Source organism: Anopheles coustani, chromosome 3, assembly GCF_943734705.1.
Source record: "Anopheles coustani chromosome 3, idAnoCousDA_361_x.2, whole genome shotgun sequence".
NCBI classification, from domain to species: domain Eukaryota; kingdom Metazoa; phylum Arthropoda; class Insecta; order Diptera; family Culicidae; genus Anopheles; species Anopheles coustani.
In genome coordinates this window covers 93,724,545-93,750,665 of record NC_071288.1, presented here as the reverse complement: position 1 = coordinate 93,750,665, position 26,121 = coordinate 93,724,545, and the positions used below count along the sequence as shown (strand labels likewise).

Here is a 26,121-nt window from a genome sequence, read left to right as displayed (position 1 = left end):
AATCACTCAATCATTCTCACTCAGAGCGCACATCACTAGTGTCAACGCTGTCAAATATGTTTGACAGTCGCTCGCTGATAGAAAAGGGAGGGGTGGGGGGGAGAGGCAAAAAAACTCAAAGGAAAACCCATCAGAAGGACGACGAAGCAGGGACAGAAAGAAAGAAGGAAGAAAAGCCCAGTGCTCCAAGTTTTCCTTTCGCGGTTGTGCAAATTTTCCGGGCCCGAGTGAGCTGAAAACGCCATTCAACGATCGGTTGTGTAGCTTTGGCGGCATTTTTCGAAACACGCTCTCCGTGACGCGGCAACCGTTATTGTTAAACAACTTTTGGCTGCTTAGTTTATTTACCTTTTACGCACAGGCCCCAGTTTGTGTTGGTGGTGGTGGTGGTGGTGGTGGCGGTAGGGACAGGCAGATCCTTTGGGATCCTGCGGGATTGCGCAAAGTGAGGGCGAAGAAAAATTAAGCAAAACCAAAACGAAAGGAAACTACGAGTCACAGTTTTTCTTTTTTACAAATATTTGCTTGTTCCCTGCTTCGTCTGCGGGGTGGCTGTGGTTTTGTGCTTCTAGTAAATCCAGTAGGATTTGCCGGAAAGTGTATTTCCGTTTTCCGAATTCATTCAGTTCAAGTGCTGTGTATCCTACGGGGCTATGGATGGTCAGCTGGGGAATGGAAATCAACTATCAATTGCGAGGTGAGTGTGTACCGTTTACTTTATCGAAAACTCATAACGTGGTTAACATGTTTTTTCCCGGATTTTATACCTTAGTCGGCCTGCGGAAGCGGTGGAAGTGAACCAACCTACCACGGATGTTTCCAACCAATCCACAACTCCGCAAACCATCTCAAACGGCAACAGTGGCACAAATGGGCAAACCAAAGAATCTCCCGGCACGTGTCTAATGTGCTTACAATCGTTCGACGAGCTGGGCTCCATCGGATCGGAATCACCGGAGGAACTGAAGCGGATAGTGGACAATATTTTCAAAATTGCCAAAATAGAGGTGCGTATGGACGTTATCAGTTTTTATGTTTGAAGGGAGTAAGTTGTTATTAAAAACATATTTTTCTCATCACGTTCCAGGTTAAAGCCGTCAATGGAAAGATAGAACCGTTGTGTAGCGGATGTCGCGCCAAACTTGGCTACGATTACGATGAGGATGCGTACTACGAAATGCTTAGCCAGATGTACAGCAATGATGCGCAGAGTAAAACCTGTACCATCGCCATGCAGAACGGCGTACCGGTGCACATAGCGATGCCCTGTGATGGACAGGGTTTCGAGTCACCACCAACGCCCGGTGGTATCGATGGTCACTACATCGACGCTGCTTGCGGTACGTTTGTCGTGACGGAGCTCGGTGTCGAGGCCCTGAATGCGGACAAGGATGATCTGGTGTGTGCGATCTGCTCGAAGGCATTCAACTTCAAGTCGACACTCCGTTTGCACATCCGGAGCCACCATCAAACTGCGCCGCGTGAAACGATTGAGCTGCCGAAGCACACACGTAAACCTCGCACCTACGAGTGCGTCGAGTGCAATCTAAGCTTCAAGTTGAAGTACGACTTTGACAAACACATCGGAAGCCACAAGAAGCCGACCATGCACCAGTGCGAGGGTTGTTTCAAGCTGTTCAAACACAGATCGTACTATCTGATGCACCGGAACTTGAAACGCTGCAAGGCACAACTGTCTCTCGATCTGAATACCTCGGTTGGCGAGGATTTGGGTGTCGTCGTTCCCCCGGCCAACGTTCCCCCAGCCACCAGCACAAGTAGTCGACGGCGAAACGGAGCGGCCAAGGCAAGGACAAACACTGCATCGATCAGCTCTGTATCAGCGCTACTACAGTGCAATCCGGAACTGGCAAGCCCACTGACTGATTGTGGCATTCGGAATACCAGCTAAGGTTTCCCGTGCTCCGTCTCAGACTAGATTCGTTCGAACATTCTACCGAGCGTCCGTAGGTGACGCTACAAATCCTAAAAATCCAGGTTAGATCTTTCGCTGGTAAACGATTTAGGTTCCTACAGGGGGCGGGCAGGTTGTAGTGAGGCGCTTGATGTACATTTTTGCGAAGCATCTTGATCGATGGTTCAATTACTTTTAAAGAAACTTTTTCGTAGTTTACGCGCCGGAACGGACTAGGAGTGGTCGTTTGTCCGTCGTTGGAAGCTACGTACGATCTTAGTACATCGCATTGTAATGTAAACTTTCCAAAGAAATCTAGTTATGGTAACGCGTGTGGCCATTGGAATTATTTTTATTTAAAATTAGGAAATCCCATAGGTTGTAGCAGAGAGGGTGAATAATTCGGTCATATCTATTCTTTACCCACCGAGGAGCTTATTTTATTTAAATTATGGTTTTAAAAAACATATTTTATTTTATTTTTATTTATTTTTTAACTTTAGTGAAGCTAGTCTTATAGTATCAAAATCGTACCAAACGTTTCAAATCCAACCGTACCATTAAATTTAGTTCGTTCTTGCAAATACTTTTCCTCGGTGTCCTGTTTAAGTAAATCGCAAAGGATCTGCATTTCGCATCATGTGTCTCTACGTGTGTCTGTGTTCGTATGTGTGTGTGTGTGCCCGTATGTGTATTTGTAGGCTAAGAGCTGGGCAACTAGAAGGATGTGGAATTGAGGAAAATGCTAAAAATCGAGATGAATCGGCAAACACTTTCCCTCTTACATGATCATACGCAGAGATGATATTGCATCAATCCTTCGATCAATTTTAACAGTAGAGATATAGGCAGCGAAATGATTGGAAAGCCAGTCAGTGAGCTATTTGAGGAAAATTTCTATCTTAAACTTTGCCAACTAATCGTTAAGTTGAACAAACTTCTTCTACCTGGCACCGTCAAAGCTGGGAATGAATTCAATCAACTGATAGTAACGGAAAGGATCGTTCGATCGTCTCATTACCAAAATATGCATGGACATTAAATCTTACCAAGCTTAATACTATTAAGAACACCCTAGGATCACGGAATGCCGTTTACTTCGTACGTTTACCGTCGTGGCAAGGGATGGTGTGATCAATTGAAAAATTATGGGCCGATTTCGGCCCCGCAAGGCTATGCTCGGCTATCGGAACATCCGTTTTGCCATGTGATGAAGGTGTCATATACGATGGAATTTACAACTTAATACTATAAGTGTATATCTATGCTTGTATGCATATGGTAAATAATAACGAAGGTGAGGGCAAAACCAAGAGGAAAGCCAGATGAAAAACAACATTTTAGGAATAAAACAGAAAAACAAAAATTAATTTATATCTTTGGAAGCGACATCGATGTCTTGGCGCATCTCAATTGGTGAAATACTTTCGAAGAGAAATAAATGAACTTTGAAACTCGTATTATTACCATATAAATGTACAGTTTTATTTCAATGTGACATCATGCTGAAGGGTACAAGCGGATTATTTACGTAGTAGCTTACTTAATGTACTTATCCATAAACTTTTTGTGAAAATCTGACCGCAGGGAATCGTTGACGAATTGGTTGGCTTTCTTCTCGGGCTCGGACCTGGCGCAGTTTTTGAACACCACATCGTCATCCCAGCGGCGCTTCACTTTCATTTCGGCTTTGGCGGTCGACGAATAGTTCAACAGCGGGTTTCCGGACAGGATGTTTTCCATGCGAATCTTTTCCTCTTCCTGCTGTTTGCTGCGTTCCTTCTTCGCCATGTCAGCAGCACGCTCCTGTTTGATTTTGTTCAGCTCCGCCAACAGTGCGGCCGTATCGTCCTCATCCGAGTCCGAGTCCGAGTTTTCGCTGTCAACGGGATCGTCCGCGTCCAGGTTCTGGGGAGCGTCCAATTTTTGCCGTTTGGATGGGCCTCCGGCAATCGCTGCCGTCCCTTGGTCGACACTGCGCCGGGCGACAGGCACAGCGGAGCCTTTGGTCTGCTTCGTTTCACGTTCGCGCTTCTCGAGCTCTTCACGGAAATCACGGCTACGCAGCTCATCGGTCGAGTTTTGCCCTTGGTCCCTGTACTTCAGCTTCGTGTGTCCAGGCAAGTCGCGGCTGCTGTACTGTTTGGAAAGTGCACTCAAATCTTTTTCACCGCGTCCGCTTCCTCCGCGCGCGGGATCAAACGTGGGACGGGCCGCAGTGGTCATCGTGTATGATTTCTATGAATAATATGTTTTTAAAGACGCCACTAGATTTTGTTTACGCAGATCTCTTTGTAAAATGCTTTGTTTTGACAACGTCAGGTACTCCATGTTTTCTGTTTTGTTCATATGTCACACGATACGTCAGATGAATCATAATAGTTTACTCAAAATGACCGTTTATTGTTTGGGAATATATGATTTTTTACCTAAAAATGTTATTTTTATTAGTCAGATCGCCTTCAGAGCATATTAGAATAATTTAATATAAACAAAATTGTTGTTTTAAGGGGATTTAATTTCAAATTTGATTTGGTAAACAATTCGGTGCAAGTTGTTAGGGGATGCCAGGGTTCAAACGAGCACTTGGGAGTTTTGAAAATTGAATGAAATTATTAAAACGATTCAAAACTAAAATTGTGTGAAATTTAATTGAGATAATTATGAAAATCATCATCTTTTTTACCATCATTTTTTGTTTTGGTTAAAAAGTGATGTGATACTGTACTTGTTTTTACTGTGTGAAAGAAATCTTCTCGGTGACTATTAATCCTAGAACTCGATGATATCTGGTGGATTACGGCGATTATCTTGTGCTAATTGAAAGTATTCGGCTCCACCTGGAACGCTGGGTTAACAATTGTTACGTTCGATGAGTGGTGGCGCCAAGTCGAGGGGCCCGGTTTAAGTTAGACAAACTTGTGCAAAAACTCATCCATTGATAAGAATGAGATGCATTGCAAAACGAAACGTTTCAAGTATCAGAATTCTAATAGTTCAGTCTACTGTCGTACTTTTTACGGGTAATAATTAAACGCGTAAGATGCTTCAAAATTAGATTTTTGTTTAAAGTCACTTTACTCATATCGATAGTGGGTGCGTGGAACAGATATTGCTAGTGGCAGGTCATCGTTCCGGAAGAAGTGGAATATTTTAGTCACGACGCTGATAAGATAATCAACCGGCACCCGATATCTTGGCCTTTCCATTATTTTCCCCGTTATCGAGTGTCTTTCGAAGCTGCGTTGCGCTGATAAGCATTCCTCTTGTGGTTCCTGTCTGGCATGCAGTAGTTCTAAGAGGTGCAGTCGCGATTGTAGTTCTGCGCGTCCAACTTCCCAACGTGATTTCGTTTGATTGCCTGTTGTAGTGGACAATAATTTATCCCCATCGTTGGGGTGCACAAATCATACTGAAACTTTCTACCAACTGTGGGGTTTCCTTCCCAACCCATTTGGCCGCCGCCAAGCAACAAGTGTTTTTTTCAACGAGCGGAATTCCAATCGATGTCGTCACCGGTGTCGATCATCTTCGATTCGGAAATGAAAGCAATTTATTTGCTGTCGATTGGATTGATTTATTTCTGCACGGCAACGTCCGGCCTTGGTAGGTGTACTGTTCTTCCAGCTTCCAAGCACAGGTGGATGGAAAAGCGTCCCGTAAAAACCACCAAAAATTGAAACGATGGCCAGCTGCAAAATGGCTAAAACATAAAACAGAGAAAAACCGGGAATTGCAAACAAAAAAATCGCCACAGCTAAAGCAATTCGCATGTTCAAACATACGATGTGATTGAATTTTGCAGAGGAACCCAACACGACCCTGGCGCCGGTCGAAAATTACAAAACCAATCCGTACTGCTTCCGGTTTACCTGGATGGGCCCGAAGTACAACAAGGATACGCCGTACAAAAACCTCAGCTGCGAGAACGTCCTAAAGAAGGCGAAGGGTGTCCCGTGCTTCCATCCGTTGGTCGTTACTAGTGAGTGTTTTTCTTCGTAGTGCTTGTGCGATTTTGTGTGCGTTGGCTCCATCGCTGTCGACGTCGGCACGAAACAAATTTTGAAAATTTCACGCGTGGCATAAAATTGATTTATTTTTCTTTTTTCACCGTTTGCGTCTACCTGCCCGAAAAAACAAAAACAAAAAATCACCGACCAGACAACACCAACGTGCCGGACACTAACTACATGTGGGAGGAGTACAAGGACAAACCGTTACAGATCGCCTGCCGGCTGGTGCGGGGTGAGGTGTGCGCCCGGTACTCCTATCGCTACAATGGCGCAAGTAAGTGCTGCGTTTGTCGCAACAATGTTTGCCATCTTGCGTATGGCGAGGCCTTTTTTCTCCCACGTCGAACGTTGTTCGTTGTCGCTCGAAAACGACAACCTTTGACGTCAAAAGAAGATGGTGGTGGTGGTGGTGGATAAAAGCTGTTGTATTCTTCATCCATACCTTTCCCCCTCTCCTTTTTTCATCCCCCGGTTCCGGTTCCGGTTCTTCGCCTTCGATGGGCCACAGTTGAGAACATAACCTACATGTGCGCCAAACTGAACGTCGATAACGAGTCGTCCACGTCGAGCAGCTGCTACAAGGAGGACCGCCAGGGCCGGGAGATCGAGGTGTGTGTGTGCGAATCGGCCGCCGGACGTACGCCGTGCAATCGGGGTGCGATGGCGCTGGCCGACGGGGCCCCGGTGGTACCGATGATGCTGGCGCTGGCCGTAATGCAATTGCTTCTAATAAAGTGCCTACAGCTACGGTAACTACCTACCTGTGTGGTGTGTAATCTCTGTCTTCCCTTGTGTTTGGTTTCGAAAAAGTGCAGGAAGAAGCCAAAGATGCAAGTGTTGTTTTTGTTAGAGAGAAAGTGTTGTGCCGCCCGAGGACCATATGTGCTGATTGCGGCAGTGAATTGCATTCCTTCTAACATTGACTTTGTGATCGAGTTTTTTGTGCATGAGTTTAGTGCATTCAATTCTGATGCAAAGTTTAAGGTGCCTCCGAGACAGTCCGAGAAGAAACACATGCTGGTGTTTTAAACTTTGTTGATTTAGAAATTATTTTCCAACATCAGAAGCTTTAATGAAGCGTGACACTTTCAAGGAATACAGTACCTTTTAAAGTCAAGATCTTTGAGAAATAACAAATAAGAAACCTATCTCATTAAATCTAATTCAACTTCCTAAACGAGAACACGTAAACCGATTATGTAACGCCAACCTAATTAATTAATACTGCTCGCGAAGTTGCAACGTTGATTATAATTTGTAGATTTTTTTCGAAGAATTGGAATATCTAAATATTGGTTACGAAACACTCCCTTTTCTTAAAAGATGAAAGATGCTCCAGTAAACTTCGGTTTCGGAGGAAAAGTGCAACAACAAAGGGACAGAAAAAGGGCTTTTAGAATTCTCAGAACAGCAATATTTCCCCGGTCACGTTACAATGGCAATATTCACCGGGCATAGGGATTTAGGAGTTCCGAGAAAATGGGATTTTGGAAATCATCGGAGCTTCCCATTTTTCGATGAAATCGTTGATCCGATACGTTGAATCTATCCTTGCCTGTCAACTGTAAAACTTGGTGCGTTCTGCTGAATCCGCCTCGGTTTCGGCTAGAGAACCAGCGGACGACGCCGTCTAGTTATCGAGAATTGGCAACCGCGGGCCCTGCTGACCACCGGAGTAGACAGCTCGACCGTGAAAAAGCAGGCACATCACACATTTTCCGCTGACATTAGCAAATTAATGACCGGTCCTATTTCCTGGCTCGCCCCATGGAGCGGCTCTCCATTGGAAGGACCGCTTTTGACTCTGTTCTCTGCAGATGCTGATGCTGTTGGAGGACAAGTTCCATCGTTAACCGCAACACGGGAGTCGGCTGGGTGTGGAAGCTTTTGCTTATAACGGTGTGCCCGTCAGGAGATGGCGATGGCGCTGTAAAAGTTGAAGCATTTCAGCTGCGTTGGCAGAAACGGAACCTGGGTCCTCCAATTCTAGGACGAGTTTTCGGCGAACCTGCATACCCCTGGCGTCCTATTCAGCGATATTGCTTGTGAAGTATCTACTCTCCCGCACGGTGTCCAGCTTTATCTGAAGGCTATCCAGAATTGCGCAACCGTTGATAGCGGATCAGTTTCTCAAACGATCCGCATATTGCGTGTGTGTGTGTGTGCGTGCTGGAGTGCGGCCCTTTGCCTGCTTTTTATGACGTCGGAGGAAGTTCCATATCAAAAGGCGACAGTGCATTTCCCATATCCCCACGGGAGATAGCATGAATATGTGCATTCGCTCAGGTTTTTCCGGGGCTGTTCATGGGGATGGCATCCGTTTTTTTTTTGCGTTGCTGATGTTGCTTCCATTCCGTCATTGATCTTCCAAACCGGTCCGTGTGCCGGAGAGGAAAGTTAGGGTGAAGCTCCACACGGGGACACGTTTTCCTCCTGCACGTCCGGTGCGTCACCACTTCCGGGAGTCGGAATTCTCATTTCATATGCGGTAGTGATATTTGATACGAGCTTTCAGCATTATTGAATTTTCCATTTTCCCAGTGAAGCAACCTCCCGCTGGGACATTTCGGGCAGGACCTTCCGAACACACATTTATGCAAATTACGTAAAACGCATTTACGGCGCTCGGTGCATTCGATTTTCGCTTACGGGGGGGAGGAAACTTTCAATAAACACACCCGACATCGTCGTCGTCACGAGATTCGGCACGAGTTTTCCCGGCATTAGTAGGTGCAACCGGCCCAGATATTACCGGGCCGTTCTCCGGGATGCCATTTGTGGATCCAATTTATGGTGACACATTGTACGTGCCGCGATTTTCATCAATTCGCTAGAGCGTAAACGGTTTTCCGATGCAATGTGTTCGGGGTTCCAGATTTCATAGACCTTTAAAGTCATACTTTTTGCATCAAACGAACGAAACTGAAACCGCCTGGTGACTCCGATTCCGATGCGTCATTTACGGTAAACACGATTAATCCAACCGGTCCCGGGCCCATGGTTTCAGGTCAATTGACATGCGATTAGTTGCCAACTTACAGTAGATAACGGACAGCCGTTTACAGCCTATCGGCGGGGCCCTCTTAAGTGACAAACCTTGCGCCAGCCCCGCGCCACCCACCCGCCGGGGGTGTCCTTAAGATGATGCATCAATTTGTCAACACAGTAAAAACAGCGGCCCGCGGCCATTATTGGCGCTGAACAGCCGGAACGTGCCGGGCAAATGTGGCTTATCGCGATGCTCGGTTTGAAGAATGGTTCCATTTTGTGCTTTCTCAAGCTTCCACGTGCTGGTGCAATCGGGCGGCTTTCGGAAGTGGTAGTGGTGCTACAGTAGAACCTGAGGGAAGTGAACTTGGAACTCCAAAATGATAGAAAATTAAAAACTAGAAAAATTCACTGGACTATTTAAAACACAATATATCAATTTCGGTTCTAGGAATGTGATAAACAAAAACAAGTTAGCATTTTATTTAATTACCCTAAAATATGTTCCTTTACCTCCATACTTCCAGTAAATTTTAGATTTGTTTACCGTTGTGTTTTATAGTGCAAATGAAGGAAACATTTTACACTTTAAATTCATTATGGTTTTTAAATTAAACAAAATTACTCAATCTCATGAGTTCAACAGTCTTAGCGACTTTTGATCAAACCGTGTTACTAAATACGTCGGTTAATCCTGGGAGCATGCTAACTACTCCTTTACATGGTAGCAGGTTCGACTGTACTTTTCCGAAATGCTTCGGAATGCGATGCTTACACCCGGCCAGACGCTAGTGAATGTATGCTCAAGTGGCCGAATGAAAAATGCCTGCAACAACACCGCACTCCTTTTGCGAAGGTTCGTTAAGAAGTATGGGCACCGAAACGAGGTTTTCCTTTGCGAAAAACCGAAGCAACCGTTTTTATTTCCGTCCGAGCTCGATAAAATCTTATCCAATGCGGGTCCACCAGCACCCGGGTCAGCTTCCTCTTTGGTCAGGGAGCCTGATTTTGCAGCCTGTCGGGGGGAAAAAATCGAACAAACCCCCCTTCGTACAAGTTGATAGGTTTTTGGCCGGATATGGAACCACCGTGTACGACTTCCGCCCCCCTTCCCCGGAGCAAGGAGGCAGATTGCGGCAGTGACATTCCGGTCGAACTGGCCACCGTGTCCGACATGGTTTTAACTGGTACAGCAAACGTGTCCTTTAAAAATGGAGGACAGGACGGACAAGTGGTAGACGGAGGAGCGCTGAAAAAAATGTAAGTAAAACGCCCGGTCGACAGCAAAATAGACTCGGAGGAGAAAAACAACTTCGATACTTAAGGACCTTTCGTTCCGTGCCGTCGAATGCAGTCGTCTGCGAAATCGGTCAAGTGAAAAACACCAAGGAAATGCCCGACGGAGACTCGACGATGTCGAAGGATGCATACGAAATGTGGAAGAACTGAACATGGCTCTATCGATGGAGAGAGAGAGAGAGGGAGGAAAAACGAGAACACACACATAAACACGTGTGCCGATGGACATAACGGGAACGGCACGTGGTGACAGGACATGCAGGAAGTGCTTTGGCAAGTAAATGCAAACATTCAAATGATGATAGTTGTATGGCCACTCCTTTCTCCTTTCTCATTTCTCTCTCTCTCTCGTCAGGGTCCTTGGTGAGGTGCTGGCCTTGCAACGGTCGGGTCAACCAGGACAACTTGGGCCGACGACGATGGTCCAACCGGATTACTACCACGAGTAGCTTGGAGGTCGCCGTTCGGTTATCTGAAGTCGGCTTTTTAAGGACATTCTGCATCGGTATGATGTCATCAGAAGCGGCTCCCTTTTACTACGGATTTGTTATTTTGGTGCATTCCAATCACGTCCGTTGGCGCGCGTGCGTGTGTGTGTGTGAATTCAACCGATGCTGATAGTAGTAGAGACGAGAAAGAAGGGAAAGATAAAAACTCCCAGCTTCAAACCATCTTCAGTTTACGCTCGTTGCCACTGCAGAATCCACCGATGATGAACCGGAAGCATACCGGACCTGGACACACATACGAACACACGAGGACGTGTACGACATAACATTCGATTGAATCGTATGCAGCGGGGCAATTGAATCCAGTGGAAGGAACCTGCTGTAGAGCAAGCGGAAAGCGTAGGCAAATTTGTCCAGCATTGACATTCGAGAATTTGTTTCCAATTTGCTGACTTTCCCGATGTCCCACGGGTTGGGAGAAAAAAAGAGTTGAATCCGCTTCGGAAACATGTCCAGCGAGAAGGAGAACAACGTTTGCTCAACAACTTTTCTCAATGTTGCGCGCGGACGTGATTTGTTGCCAGGGTTCGATGCAAAATGCATGATGTCAGCAGTGTGGCGTGTGATTTGTATCCATTTTCCCACTTTCCATCGTGTCGTTGGAGTGTTAGATGATGAATAAGTGGAAGAAAGAGGGTGAGGGAAGAGTCGTAGATTGAAGTTGTTCAAGATTTTAAAGGAAAAGTAAGAGAACTTCAATCGATGGATACAAGACCGATTTGTCGCTTTGACGTTGAGATTATTAGTATGCGGATATAGTCTCGAAAATACTCCAGTTACATAATTACAACTGGTTACAAATCAGTTTTGTGCTTTTCCCTCTTAAGGTTGGCGCCATTGTTTCGATTTATACGATTTCTAAGTTGGGTTATTGCTCTTCCGATTCGTTTTGCGAGTTTGTAGCATTTTATTGATTTTAATTTTTTTTTTTTTGACTAATTCATTTTCAAACAAGTGTTTATAGTACTCGCTTTAGCTTTGATATAACAATGGTATTTAATTCATTTAACAAACGAATGATATATTTTAAACATTAGTTAGGAATAGGATCGAATACAAATGCGATTTGTACTAACATTGTTTGAAGTAACTGTAGATAGTGACATGACAGACTTTCTTCCTAGCTCTGACAAATTTTCTTTATCTCTAAACCTGTACTGTTCCAATCTAGGACATCATTATGTTTTCTTTTTCATGATACTTCTTCGATTGGTGACTTTCAATGGAAAACCTTTCCCTTGACGGTGTTCCCGTGCGCTTGGATGTCATTTAATTAAATTTAACGAATTAATTTAATCCAATGCTAATGGTACCGTGGCTCCACGGCTACACTCGGTCCGTGTTAACGAGTGCCGAAGCGCGAACCAAGTGGAAAATTACACTACACAAGACGTTGGACGATCCTCCAGGATCTTGGATGACACGATGCGATATCGCCATGCGTATGTCGCGAGGTGAATCTGAGCCGTTTTTCCCGCCTGTCGCCTTCTTTTACCGGGAGGGAGATAATTAATTCTTCGCTGGAAAATATTTGAGCGTTCGCCCGTCGGACGTGATGGAGCGAGAGTCTTTTCGGGTAAAAGACGAAGTGTTCTTTTTTCCTTCTTCTTTCCTGGGTGAAAATTAAATCCTCAACCATAAGGACACGCTAGATTGAAAGTAACGGCTCTCTGCCTTTGCTCGGTGTTTTTTCTCACAGAGCGTGCTTTTTTTCTCTTCTTTCGCGTTGATCACGAGAAAGATTAAAATATAGCACAACCCATTTGCATGCATTAACGGAGTCTGTGTCCTTCGGGCTACCGGGCGCTCCAAGAAAGGATGAATATCTTATCTCGCCGCTGCCTAGCCGTCCCCCCCCCCAGAGTCTGGGGAACCCGAACGTTATTTATCGTTTCAATTTGCCGGTTAATGGCTGGTTAAGGCAACCCCGCCCCGGCAGCCTTCCTTCCACTTTCTTGGGGAATGTGTCAGGCGTACGGCGAGTTTGTTCGTAAAATTTTAATTAGCATCCGATCGTAAAGCAACTGTGCCGGCCCGTGTGTCGACGCCCTGAAACGGGAATGCGTATAAAAGTTGCCCATATTCCACCGGGGGGGTTCCGGGGTTCGGTGTTTGCCGGTGGGTAGTAATAAATTTCACCTACTTACATACAATGGTGCCGCTCCCCCAACGTGCACGTGGCGAATGTAAACTATGTTTTTAGTACTCGAGCCCGCCCCAAGAAGGTGGTGGCAATTTTCACGTTTCACAAACTTGCCAGGCTTCGGCGTGTAATCGCTTCGCTTTTCACACCGTCCACGTTGGTTCGTGGGGGGGAGGGGGGGATGATTTTCGGGGCTGTTAATCCTGGGTAAATATGCTCGCCTTACGCCCCGTTCGCCAGACGGTGGATGCGAAAATGGTACGCGTCCGAGGTATTTGATAATAGATTATCCCATAACTTGCCCACCGAAGCCTCCCACGGGAGGGCATATGGGTTGATTGCAAGCGGCTCCGTTCCAAAGACTGCACCGGAACCCTCTGGAATGCGTGCATATTTTCCACACCCGAGCCAGATCGTATGCATAATCTAATGCAACGGCATCTTTCGAGCTTGAGCCGGGAAGTTGGGAAAAGGGATCCTCAGAAAAGTACGCCAAAGGTTTCGGACGGTGCTCACCTTCGAGAGGCACCGACGAGGTGTATCTCTCGGGTGTTGTAGAGCATACGATGTAAAACGGCTTACGACGAAAATGCCATGATCGGACCGGTGCAATTTGTGGACATTTCGATGCTTCTTGACGGATTCCCTGCATCCGAGGGCCTTCCACCGAGGAGAATATGCACACCTACACGTGTGTTTGTGTTAGGTAAATGTTGAATTCCCGTCAACCTGCTAAAGCCTCAACCATCGTTAGGCTATGGCGAACGGGTAGAAGTCCGAGAGCAACATTCTACCAGCAGACCATTAGAAGCAAAGCTTCTGTGAGGGAAATGGCAGGCACTACGCAAAGTTTATATCGTATCTCCCATTTTGATAACGGAATCATATGCCTTGTGAGCGGCTAACGCTTGGAGTCGTGACAGCATTCCAAGGTGAACTTGCCCACACCTGTAACCCGCCCCGCTCCCCTACTCACGGGTCGGAAGAAATGTGAAACATAAAACGTTCATTAAAGCGACGCTTAAACATCGCTATCTTAAACACCTTACCCTTTCTAGGTGTTCGTTTCATTGTTCTCTGGTTTGCCTTGAGGGTTAACTGAACGTTGCTTTTAGTTATTTTAGATGTGTGTTTTGTATTTTTTTTTGAAAATTAAGAAGGACAAGTAAAATGTTTAAAAATATTTTAATCAAAATAAGGTATTTGTATTTTCTTACTTTTTATATTTTACACAAATTGTTTTCAAGTTGTATTAAGTACTTTAAGATATCAAACGACAAGAAATGGTTATGTTCTACTGTTTTCAGCACTTATTATCCTGACTATACTTATCTGTTAACCAAAGTATCACGTGATGAAGAGCCCAAGTCCTCGACTGAAACGGATGCTGTGTCCTGCCTTTATGCTTCGAAGGGTGACAGTTAACGTCTAGGACAGAGGTTGCTAAAGCTTTTATTTAGAAATGATTGGAACATAGTAAAATTTTATACTTTTGTACCAAACGGTTGTAAATATTTAGACAAAAAAGCATAATTTTTCAGTAGGTCTCATATCTAAAAAAATTTATTATGTAACGCGTTGCAATTCTTCTACTCGGAATGTTTGCCGACCCCTGGTGTTGGTAAAGAAGGCACCCCACAAAAATGGCCTTCTCTCCAAACCGAAACAACGCAAAGTGCCGGTTGCCCTGCGGGAAGACACTCTTAACTTTTATTTATAATTAGTTTTTTGATTCCCCAAACTGGTAGGTGGTGTGTGTGTGTACGTTCGTCCTTCATTCCTCCTAGGAGCGGTCACAAAAAGGAGTAGCCCACTTTGCAGGCCGAAAAAGATGCCCCCTCTTCCGGTCTCGTTGGCTTTTCGAGTGGGTCGGACGTCTTTGCGGATAGCCATGAAACTTGAAGTGCTTAAGCAAATATGGCACCACCGTGCTACACATTTATCGATACGATCTTAACCATCTCGCCCAGGAAAACTATTTTCGGCACCGGTAGCACTAGGATGCTTGGGTAGTTTTTGGGGTTTTTGGATGGTGTTTGAGTTGTTGAGCAAAAACAGGGGGTATTTACGTAAGCGGGTGGGCAAGAACGCAGGACATCTCTTAACGAAATTGCAGTTCGGGGGTTGCGATTTGACGGCTTGTTGTTGCTCACTTTTCCCTCCAACCGGAGGTTAGTCTTTTCCCTCAAACGTTCCCCCTCTCGATCCTTAGTGTTTGAGGTTTATTTTTGATGGAATAGTATGCCAGGGATGCACGTCGAGTTTTCGGACGAAACGAGGGCATCTTTGAAAATTAGCAAACAACCTGTGTGTGTGTGTGGTTTATACGGTGGTACGTTTCAATTAAATAAAATGTTTCCCTTAACGGACAGCTGTTGTGGCGAAGTCGGGGACGGCTACAAACACTCGAACGAGAGCAATCCGGGGGGCCACTTTGATGTCGACGCTGAGATAAAACGTTAACAGATAGAAAATGTGTGCACACTTGTCCTCTGAAGAGGCGAGAATTTTGTTTGCGGTGCGCATTAGATGTGATTTTGCTAATAGATTTGAAAACCATCAAAGATGCCATTGGAAACCTTAGCCGGGTGGAAGGTGGAAGCCATTTCGAACGGGAGTGATTACTTTGAGAACTTTCTTTTTATTTGTTTTTTTCCGGTACAGTGGAGAAGCAAAGAATTTTCCAACGTTAATGATCGTTGAAATCAAAAGAAAGGATCAATTTTAATTAGTTTAAAAGCTTCGGGTTCGATACTTTGAACGCTCTGGTCACGTGAACCACCATGCGCCTCCTTCATGATGAAATTATTCATTGGCAATTGGAATTCATGAACCGAACGAAAAGGTAGCAAATCATCTAGTAAAATATAAACAGTCGACATTTTGTTTTGAGAAGGATTAAAGTGAACGTTTCCCACGGATTTAAGGTCCTCTAGGATAGGATGGTATGGAAAAATAAATATGATGCATTTGCTCTCTTGAGGCACGTCCTGCGTCAGCATGAATGATGCCTACGGACACCTCACTCACTATAGATCCTCTTTAGTGCAACGCACAGGAGTGAATCGTGGTGATGAAACAAATAAGAATGGAAAAAAACCGTGATGTTACGCCAGGATCCATCGTACGCCGTGTTCACCGCACCATGACCGCACACGCTTCGATTTGCCCGTGATGGATTCACGGATTTCCTATGCGGACTTTGCGCGTTGAGTGTGGGCTTGGGAAAAAAGCACACCTCTACACTCTACTACACTCATGCAGAAAGAATCAAATCCTTGATACTGGGGGTTGGCTTTTCGCACGCCACTCAACGCCGGGTTGAAAAGCACTCCCGGCGTGAACCAGCCTCCGACGTATGCCGGTTCGACCGCCACCGGAGCACCACCGGAAGTGGCGGCTAAAGTATACGTGTTGCATTATGTTGTTCGGTTTTTGTTTCGCTCGCAGTGTGTCCAGTCCGGGTTTTTCTGCACGCTCGTTCACCGCGTTGCACCTCGGACCGGATGCACTATTGAATCCGCGGTGTTGCCGGCTGGTGATTTTAATCTACATACTTTCAATCACATCCTCCTATGGTCGGGTTGTTGTGGGATTTATTTTTTTGTGCCTGTTTTCCACTATGCTGCATGATCTGAATCGAGTGGTGTGCAGCTTCCATGCCTGGCCATGTGAATGTTTCAACTAATCGAGCCTTTTCTATCAGTTGGCAGTGTGTTGTAGTTTCCATGTTGCCTGCTCCTGCTGCTCAAGTGTGTGCAACAATGAAAATAACTGCAACAACTGCAAGGCCGGGAATCGAAGCATAATGAGGTTCCTATTGTGTCGATTCCGAGTTGTTCTCAGGCATGAGCGAAAGTTTGAGTATTATTCTCGAACAAAAGATGAGGAAAGCAAACAATCACTTGCAGATGATAATATGTTCACTTGCACTTAACATCAAGTACATCATTTGCCTTCACATTGTCTATCGAAAGAGAACCATGTAGTACAAATGTTTTCCTTAATTACAAAAAGCTGTGTTACTTTGTGAAGGAAAATTATTTTTAACAGTATGGTTATAAAGATTTCTATGTAGAAATATATGCTCTAACACGTTGACTGCCAAGCGTTTTTAGCACACTTTTTTAGTACAATCTTTTTTAATAAAATTCTTTTATAATATTTATTAAATCAACGGTTTTTGAAGACTAAGCAAAAACTTAGCTTACCAAAGTATTGATATTAAATATTGCTACATTTTTTATGTTGCATTTTCATTTATTTATGGGTCAAAAAATTTTTCGAACTAATGACAGCTGGCTATAAAAAATGATAGCCGTAGAAGTCAACGTGTTAAGCAATAAAGGATTTGTTTAAAAGTTTGTGTAAAAACACAGTTGCATTGATAAGAATATTTTTCGTGCTATTTAAAATTAAAGTCACTCATCCCGTTTTGGTAATCTGTTGCAATTACTGCAAATGTAAGATTTTTCGCAATACTTATAGAATAGAGAGAATGTTGTTTCTACCATTTGACGGATCTATCTATAACTATCTGCACTCATAAATCTTATTATTGTAAGAAAATTTGATTCTTGCCTTCTAGGAGAGGAATTAATTTTGTTATAAATCACATCGGACTTTCAAGTGTTTTCCCCACACTCGCAGACATGTGTGGTAAAGCCGTTTTACAAATAAGACAAGATACAGACAGACCCTCGGAGGCTTACGCAGTACGTGACGAAATCTGGCCAAACAGGATTAAAATCACTGCAAACACATCCGGTACGTTCCGGTTGTCGGGCGGTTCCCTCAGGGCGTATGTCAGTGTTGTTTGTTGATTGAATCGGATCCAATCGATCTGATCCCGCCAAAGGAGGTCAGTGCACCAAAAAGGGCCAACGGGATTCTAGCGCTCGGGCAGAAAGCGATCCTGAAAATAAATGTCCCTTCGGGGAGCATGCAATCAATCGCCCTGGGGGAAACCCATTTTCCTTAGAAGTTTCATTGCAGATTGGATGTTTGCGGGTGGGAATAGAGAAAGAAGGAAACATTCAAAACACTATCACGAAGGTCCAATGCTCGGTAGTTTATGTCACGGTTCAAATACCCGGTGTAGATACGACTAAGCGAAACACATTGCCTTTAATGGACGCTAATCCCCGTGCGATAGTCAATCGAAAGGCCATTTTTCAAGGTGTTTAAAAATGAAAACCGTTCCAACAATTGCCAAAACCATCGGCAAACAACCGTTCGCTTCAGCCTATTAGCTAGGAAAATTACCTTTAGCCGAAAAAATGGCCAATGGTCGTTCGGGCGCAGCAATAAATGAAATCGAATTTTTCGTCCACCGGGACCTTGGGCCCGTTTTCCAATCACCATTTTGTTGAGTGCCCGGGAAAAGCGCTCGACGCTTCCGCACCCGATTGCGTACGGAATGTCTAGTGCCGGGAAAAAGCTAGCAAAAAACCATCACTAACACGCCATCAGATAAAAACGGGCCCATAGAAGCGCCCAGGTCCATTCGGCAGTAATCGAAACAACAGAATGACCATTGCCAAATCTGTGCCCATTTACAATCTGCATCTGCCGGTGGGAAAAGTGGGAACCGGCGGCGTCCCTGAAAAACACCGAAGCCGGCGAAATGGTTATGGCACCGGGATTGCATTGGCATTCGAAAGGGCCATGATAAATGCTCCCGAGTTGATTATCTTATCGGTGCGAAGGGTGTCTTCTCTTTTTTGTTTTGTTCGCCGGCGAGATTTTCCGATTTCTGCGTCTGGTTATATTGGAGCCATTTTCCATCCGTGCGTCCGAGAACATCTCATTCTCTTGCCGACGCCGAAGCTGGGCCGGCTTTCGGTTCCTTCGGTGGAAAGTTAATACAAATTGTAGAGAAATTAATTGCATCCAATCTGGGGATTAGGGCAAGCGTAAGCTTGTTGTTGTTGAAACTTACAGGAGACCGGTGATCGTTGCTCCGATTCGAAGATTGCTCGTCGAACTACGGAACATTGGAGGATCCACTTTTTCTACGGTTACGGACTGCCTTTCGATTTTCCCGTAATTTAGTAGCCCGCCGGTAGATAGTAGATAGTGTCTAAAGGGGGCTCTGGGGTTCGGTTTTCCCCGTCAATTATACGCCCTTCCGATTGCACCAAAGAACCGCTCGATGCTGATGATGCGGGAGATTGCTTGCGTGTGTGCGAGATGTCTGGATTCTAATAATTGCTAGGTCGGGTGATTTATAAACCTTCCAGATAGCTGCTTGCTTGGCATCGGACGGTGAGCCATCGCTTACAAGGTTGTTATTTTCCGATTCCGCCGGTTCACTGCACTCGTACCGAGATGGTGCTGACGATAGGGGAAAAAGATGGCGGTATAAATAAGGGCATGTGATGCAATCTAGCGAAATCTAGGACATTTTATTTAAAACATTTCTAAGGGGTTGTGCATTCTCGCTGTTTTAGTTTTATCATCCATCATGTTTCAATCTAACGTTGTTTAATTCAAATTTAGAGGTAACAGAAAATAGATAAACTTACCTGAAAGCTGTGTGAATAAAGTATATAGTATATTTAAACAATTAAAGGAAGTTTACTGTTGAAGATTTAGAAAGGTGTAGTAATGTAATTTATCTTGAAAATAAAGAAGAAGACTTCAATTCTATTGTAGAAAGTAAAACTCATGGATCGTGTAAGGTGTTATTGAATAAAACTTCTCTAGACAATAAGTATTTGGGCTTCCTATAAGATAATTTTTATACCAAATAATAAATGTTTCACATGACAAACATCTACGTAGTCCACTAAGATAATGGAAACAACGTGTTAACCTAGAAAATGATTTTGAATTAAGAAGCATTGGCAATGAAGGTGTGTCGCAGCGAATGGAGATTGCCTCATAATGTTTAACGTGCATTCTTAATGAGAAAAGAAACAAAAAACATAGGAGTGAGATATACTTTACATACACAACACCAGCCTGTATTGTGTGAGAACAAGAAAAAGTAGCACCTTGAGGAAAAATGGGGTTTGCTGCTTCGGTGTGCAGCAACAGCAGATGCTAAGAAGCAAGGTGCTACCGTGTGGCATCGCCACCATCATAATCACCATCACGAACATCATCACCGTTGGCGTGTTTTTTTGTTTTTGCTATTCTGCCCTCCCGGTGCAACGAGAACTCCGACGAAGGAGATCCTTTGCTGCATCGTCGTGTCATACATGCACCCTTCGTATGCGTGCATTCATTTCTCGCACCGCTCGGCACCTTATTTATGAAGAAAAGATGTGTGATAAATGGTGTTACAGTTTCTAAGAAACACTCTGTGCCCCAACGAACAGCGACGAGGCGATGGGGATGGCGGAGTGCGCCTCCTATTACACGAACGATTCCCCACGTGTCGTGTTAAGGGAAATAAATACTTGCCTTGGTGAATGGGATTTTTGTTAGCACTTTCACCGTCACCCTCTCACACACGGGGACAAGGGAAGGGTTGCGCAAAAGGTGAAACGCATCAGCCGGGTTGGTAAACAATATGCTGCGTATAGCATAGTGACACACATGGTTGTTGTTTCAGAGGGGTTGGGGCTAATAGGATGAAACCCAAGGATAAAATGCGTTCCATCAAGGGATGTCAGAAAGCATGAAATAAGAACCTCATTCTCGCTTGTACCTCCGACAAAGGGGAGGATAAGCTTCCTTAAAGAGCAATACAACTTTAACTTGCTCTGTTTTAGACGGTTGCTGTATTTGGTTCATGGTTTTCTGTTGCGCAACCTGTCGTTCATTTTTTATATCAATTAAATTTATTTAACATAGCAATTAGATGTTTTTGAAAATACTTTTGAATGGTTTAATAGTGACAATTTAAGATATATCTCTACTTTCATCAAAGAAAACAGAATGATATTAAACTTTGGCACAGAATCTAGATATTCCTTTGGATAAAAACACATCAACTGGTTTGTTGGTTTGAAAATAGAATTGTACACTTTAATTTCTCTCGGCTTTCACTTAGCACTCAATACCGGTATTTCTTATTTGACAAATACAACTGTAGCGGTTACAGTACTTAACAGGATAGAATACACGTAGTAACTTTTTAGAACAACTTCCGCACGGTAGCTACGAGCGTGGCGGTGACTAGCGCAATACTGGACACGGTGTGGCTCCGGGCGGCGCCCGAGGCTTTCAGCCCATTGCGCCGGAAGTCGTCGTCGCACGCCAAGTTAAGCTTCTTGCTCGGACCCGTACAGGTGGCGTAGCTCATCACGTGCGCGATGTAGCTCTGCTCGAACGTACCACGTACGAGGTTCGACCCCGGACCGGCCGCAAACACGGCCACATCCTCACCGCCGTGCGTCTCATCGCCCAAAGGAAACGCGGACAGGTGCCGGTATTTGATGTCGGTCCTGTTAAGCTGGTCCACTTTCACCCAGGTAGCCCAGTCGGCGGTACTCTCGAGCATCGTGTCGTTCCAGCGGTGCTGCAGGAATCCGGGCCCATTAGCGTACGTTATCGTTTCGTACGGCGTTGCATTGGGACGATTGCCAAAACCTGCCGTGGGTGAGAAGAAGGGAGGGGGAAGTTAGGAAAAAGCGGGCTCGAAGGTGAGTTCCTAGCGGATGTGTGACGCACCTAGAATGTCATTCCCCCGGTCCGGGTAGCCGTTGAAGGTCATCGCGTGCGAATGGTCCGCCGTCACGATGATGAGCGTTTCGTCGAGATCCACCATCTTGAGCGCCGTCTCGACGGCCTTATCGAGCTCGACCACCTCAGCCAGCGCCAGATGGGCATGGTTCTGGTGGTGCGCGTGATCAATTCGGCCTCCTTCGACCATCAGCGCGAACCCATTGGCTCCGCGACGCTGCAGTACCTTGATAGCTGCCTCAGTCATCTCGCTCAGCGAAGGTTCTCCGTCGTCACTCCGATCGCGAACCGTATCGTAGCTCATATGGTCGTCGGCGAACAGTCCTAGCAGGTGTTCAACGCTATCCAAATCTATCGCCCGTAGGTCCGATGTCTTCCAGGCGTAGGCCGCGTTCGTGCCGTTCCACCGTTGTAGCCATTCGTCGATCAGATTGCGTCCGTCCGTTCGAGTGCATGTCTTCTCCATCGCACCCTGGAATCGGTACTCCGTCTTGAGGTGTGTCGGGACCGACGCACCAAAGCAATTTCTACCGCCTCCAAGGATCACGTTGAAGTCCTTTCCCGGTGCGTCCTCGATCAGCTGACGCGCAATATCTTTGACGCGGGTTTTCATCAGTGCAGGAACCTTTGCGTCGCACTCATAGTTCCGGTTGATGGTGTGTGCGTAGCAGGCGGCCGGGGTAGCATGTGTAATACGTGTCGTCGTCACTATACCCGTTCGCTTGCCTTCCTGCTGAGCCCACTCGATGAACGATGATACCTTCGCCGCCTCCAGATTCGACTCGTTGATGGTATAGTCCACTCCCAGAACGCCGTACTTCGTTTTCACACCGGAAAACATGGCCGTAGCTGTACCGGCCGAGTCCGGTACCTGCCGGTCGGTGTTGTACGTCTTCGACATTCCCGTGTTGGGGAACATGTCGAAGCTGAGCTGCTCCTCTTCGCCCGAACGCCCCGCTCGCTGTCCTTTAAAGATGCGTCCGGTCGAGAGGGAAGCGATACCCATGCCGTCCCCGACGAAGATAATCACGTTTTTGGCCACGGACGGAATCATTCGGCGGTTTTCGTCGTACGTCAATACTTGCTTGATGTAGGACTCGGCATATTTATTCCAATAACGAGCATCTAGCGAAAGAGGGAGAACATTATCAGTGGATTAATAAAAACTCTACCAGAAGAAAAGAAAACTGGTACATTGGTTAAATATAGAAGAATTTGAATACATAAAAATAAGAATTCATTAGCTTTTCGAATGGTAGAAACAGAGAAATTTGATAAACAAAAGGAAAAGACTAGAGAACAAAACACACACCCCCAAGAAAGGTGCAAAGAAAATTCCTGCATTTTCAATATAGCTGCTCATTAACATAAAAACTGGCCAGTTGGACACACCGACACGATGCTAGATAGCGAACGCGGGCAAACACCGGTGTCCGATTATGTTGCACAACATCAACAAGTATTCGTTCGTATTTTTTTTCTGCCCTCCCAAAACCGGTTTGCCAGCATCCGAGGAGTACTGGACAAAATGCTCGGCCGATGGCTTCTAAAAATAGCGCCAGTGTTATTGCGGAACACGTGCAGAATCGACCCCCATCGCCGTATGTTGTGTTGACAACCGCCGCGATGGGAGGAAACGACATGATGCTGAAGGAAAAAAAAATAAATCGAACACTATACTCCGGTATGCTCGTAGCAAAAGCAAATGCACAAATTATGCAATCACCCAGTTTGTTGCCTGCAGATGGCTGAAGCGTACATTCCAACCGAGTCTGCAAGGGGGGGAAAACTTGCCCCGATGGGGAAATTCTTTTGGGGATATTTATCGACAAGTAAGCAAAAACGCCACAAAATCATGTAAAACGTTCAATTATGATCCGGTTGATCACGTTTTCTTCGCCGCTTGTACCAGGTGATCGTAGCCTATTTTTCACAAACCCCTAATGTCACCGGTTGCCACGCAACTTTGGCCACCGACTGGTGGACAGTAGCTCCCCGGGGAAGCCGATGTGGGGAGAAAAATAATTACAGCTTGCTTTGCATTCGTTCGATTTGATGTATGCCTTCACTGGCGATCCCCAGGCACAGTAGGCGCTATTGTGTCCATACTGGTGACGAATCCATTTCCTCTTGGTGATAACGATTTCAGCCTCAGCAACGGTTACGACAGGAAAGTAATAAACAAGCGAATGTTAGCTTTTAGGAAATGAATATTCATGAGTTTATTCTATTTTAAACTTTATTGCATCGACAAGTTCTTTATCTAATGTAGTAATAAGTCTTAATGATACAAAAACAAACACGTTGTGTCAATAATTAATAACCACCGAAAAACTTCTGCTATAAATGTACTCCATGGTTGTAATCCATACACTTGCCACCAAAGTGAGTGGCATAAGAATTCAAACTGCTTTAGGTGTGGCAAAAAAGTAAAACAAGGTGTACGTAAGGAGACTTCGAAAGTGACCGTGAAATCAACAACCGCACGGTGGTGGCATTGAAACACAATTGTCCGATCGCAAATTCAGTTGCAGAGAAGCTGGTCTGGTAGCTTACGGGCATGGCCCGATTTTGGATCAAGGATCTATTTTTTTTTTCGTTCTATCAATAATATTTAAGCAAGTCGAAAAGGTTGCCTACGTTGAAAAGCGATAAAAACAAACATTTGCAAAACGAAAAAAGTTTGATCATATTAGCATGAAGTCAATAACCGAAATAATTTCCTTTAACCGTCATCTGACTAGTACTTAAACACACCAAAAAAGTGTTTCCCATTCAAAAAGCCATAAATATAGAGTACATTCAAATGAAGCAAACAACCATGCTTTTTTTATCAGTTGTAGACAACAAATGTTACATTGTGCGGTTTTATTTAGAACATTGTTATGATTTGGAATGCTCTCAGGCTGGATCGGAACAACTGTGTCAACAGTACACTTATAGCGGTGCAAAATGTAATGAATTTACAGAAAAAACCTTGTCGTACACATACATTGAGAAAAAATGAACGACCTCGGATGTTTTTCTGGAAAAAATAATAAACACTTGGATAACAGATTTTTGTTTTGCATCCACATTACATTGTTATGATTGTTGTTTGAAAAATGGTTTTGAGTAATAAACCAGGTTTTATTTTATTTTCAAAAAACAAGTTGTGCATACGATTATCCCCACTCTTAAATGAAACCAAAAAATGAATAACATCAGGTTGGCCGACCCCTGGAGTATCGAAAGCAGATACAGATGAAACGCATCAACAAACCTGGGAGTTTGTATTCGTTCGTAGTCGTTGTTCTACTTTTTTTTGCAAACATCACTACATACCATCTAGATTAGGCGACTTGTAGACGGACGCTGCCCGTACGCGATCAATATCACAGATTAGGACGAACAATAGGCCACTTAGTAGCAATAACAGACACCGGCTCGGTGCAACGAACACTCGGAACGCCATGTTGGTAAATAGTTGTGCGACGAATTTGCAGGACACACGACGGGGCAGAATAATTGGTTTGTGAGCTGGAATTCTCAAACGATACTTAGAAACACTTTCACTAAGGACATTCACACGAGCACGCTGTGCAACACATTCGAATTTGCGATCGACACTAACGACACTAACAGGCCATACTTTTAAGGAGTCTTTTTCGGAGGACGGGTTCGCGATCGCGATGCTTTTTTAACCGATAGAACCGGTTGTGGTTGAGGTAGGAACTTTGGGTTTTTGCTTCGTTGTTGTCCCAGCACTTGGGACCGAAATTCGAACACACTGCGCCCGGAGCTGCCGATGGCCGAGACACTTTCACTGCTACTGATCGCGGAGCGCCGGAGCGATCGCCGAATGCCGTCTGCTGACCTTCACCGGCCCGATCGTGCTTAAATACTGAAAACACTGCACCGAACGCCAACCCGCTTTGGCCCGATTCTCGTTCCAGCCAGAGTATGGAGCTTGTTGGTGGTGGTGGAGGTGGTAGTAGTACCCCATGGGGGAACGACCACGTGGAGAGGGGCGAAAACGATCTAGTAGTTAGGTAAGGTGCGGGCAGACTGATAGTGGCACCGCAGGGAAGGGGTGAGAGAAAGAAGGTTATTGATGGAGGCGCGGATAGAGCAAACAGGCGAGATAACACGGTGGAGGAACAACGTGTGCGTGTGTGTGTGTGTGTGTGTGTGTGTGTGTGTGTGTGTGTGTATGTGTGTGTGTTTGTTCATATTGTGCGATGTTGTGTAGGGCAATATAAGCAATAGCAATCGACTTGACAATCGGCCCGATGACGGCCGTGACGAAGTTTTCGCTCGCTTTTGGAGGTTGATGGCGCTTTGATGATTTGCCTTCCCGCACCACGCTCACGTGCGGCTCACGCTGTTCCATTATCCCACCTCTACTCGCCTTAGTGTACCTTAAATGTCAAACAATACGCCAATCAAAACATGGCCGATCGCTTAGGGCCTGCGTTCTATCGCATCGGAGGTACGAATTTCACGACATCATTCCGAATGATAACAGACGCGATCACGCATAAATCGGACCAAGAGCAATGTGTAGAGGATCCATCAAAGAGAGCTTTATCTTGAACATGATCGTCGATTTTCTTATAGTAAACCGGCGGTAAATCACCA

At 45.1% G+C, this 26,121-nt stretch overlaps 4 protein-coding genes across 5 annotated transcripts in view; 2 read left to right on the top strand and 2 right to left on the bottom strand.

The window, feature by feature from the left end:
- Positions 1-25,368, bottom strand: part of LOC131260675 (alkaline phosphatase 4) — a 328,385-nt gene extending 303,017 nt beyond the window's left edge. The window contains exons 1-3 of one of the 2 annotated variants that reach the window (XR_009178167.1): positions 24,826-25,368; positions 21,490-22,626; positions 20,866-21,408 (exon numbers count right to left, since the gene is read on the bottom strand). Coding sequence is in view for 1 of the 2 variants with exons in the window: in XM_058262469.1 (XP_058118452.1) it covers positions 20,954-21,408; positions 21,490-22,626; positions 24,826-24,955 (1,722 nt within the window). In the remaining variant the exon portion in view is untranslated. Of the gene's footprint in view, positions 1-20,820; positions 21,409-21,489; positions 22,627-24,825 lie in introns of those variants that run through there. The other variant, XM_058262469.1, reaches the window with a different exon arrangement.
- On the top strand, positions 162-3,299 carry LOC131260678 (zinc finger protein 599-like). Its single transcript, XM_058262472.1, has 3 exons — positions 162-697; positions 773-1,007; positions 1,088-3,299. The coding sequence occupies exons 1-3, from the start codon at positions 654-656 to the stop codon at positions 1,910-1,912; spliced, it is 1,104 nt and encodes a 367-aa protein (XP_058118455.1). The 5' UTR covers positions 162-653; the 3' UTR covers positions 1,913-3,299.
- On the bottom strand, positions 3,382-4,210 carry LOC131260685 (protein CWC15 homolog). The gene has a single exon (XM_058262479.1). It carries the CDS (start codon positions 4,139-4,141, stop codon positions 3,455-3,457), a length of 687 nt encoding a protein of 228 aa, XP_058118462.1. The 5' UTR covers positions 4,142-4,210; the 3' UTR covers positions 3,382-3,454.
- Positions 5,403-6,681, top strand: LOC131260686 (uncharacterized). The gene is made up of 4 exons (XM_058262480.1): positions 5,403-5,521; positions 5,721-5,897; positions 6,077-6,202; positions 6,437-6,681. The coding sequence occupies exons 1-4, from the start codon at positions 5,422-5,424 to the stop codon at positions 6,679-6,681; spliced, it is 648 nt and encodes a 215-aa protein (XP_058118463.1). The 5' UTR covers positions 5,403-5,421.
- Positions 25,369-26,121: the final 753 nt, after the last annotated feature.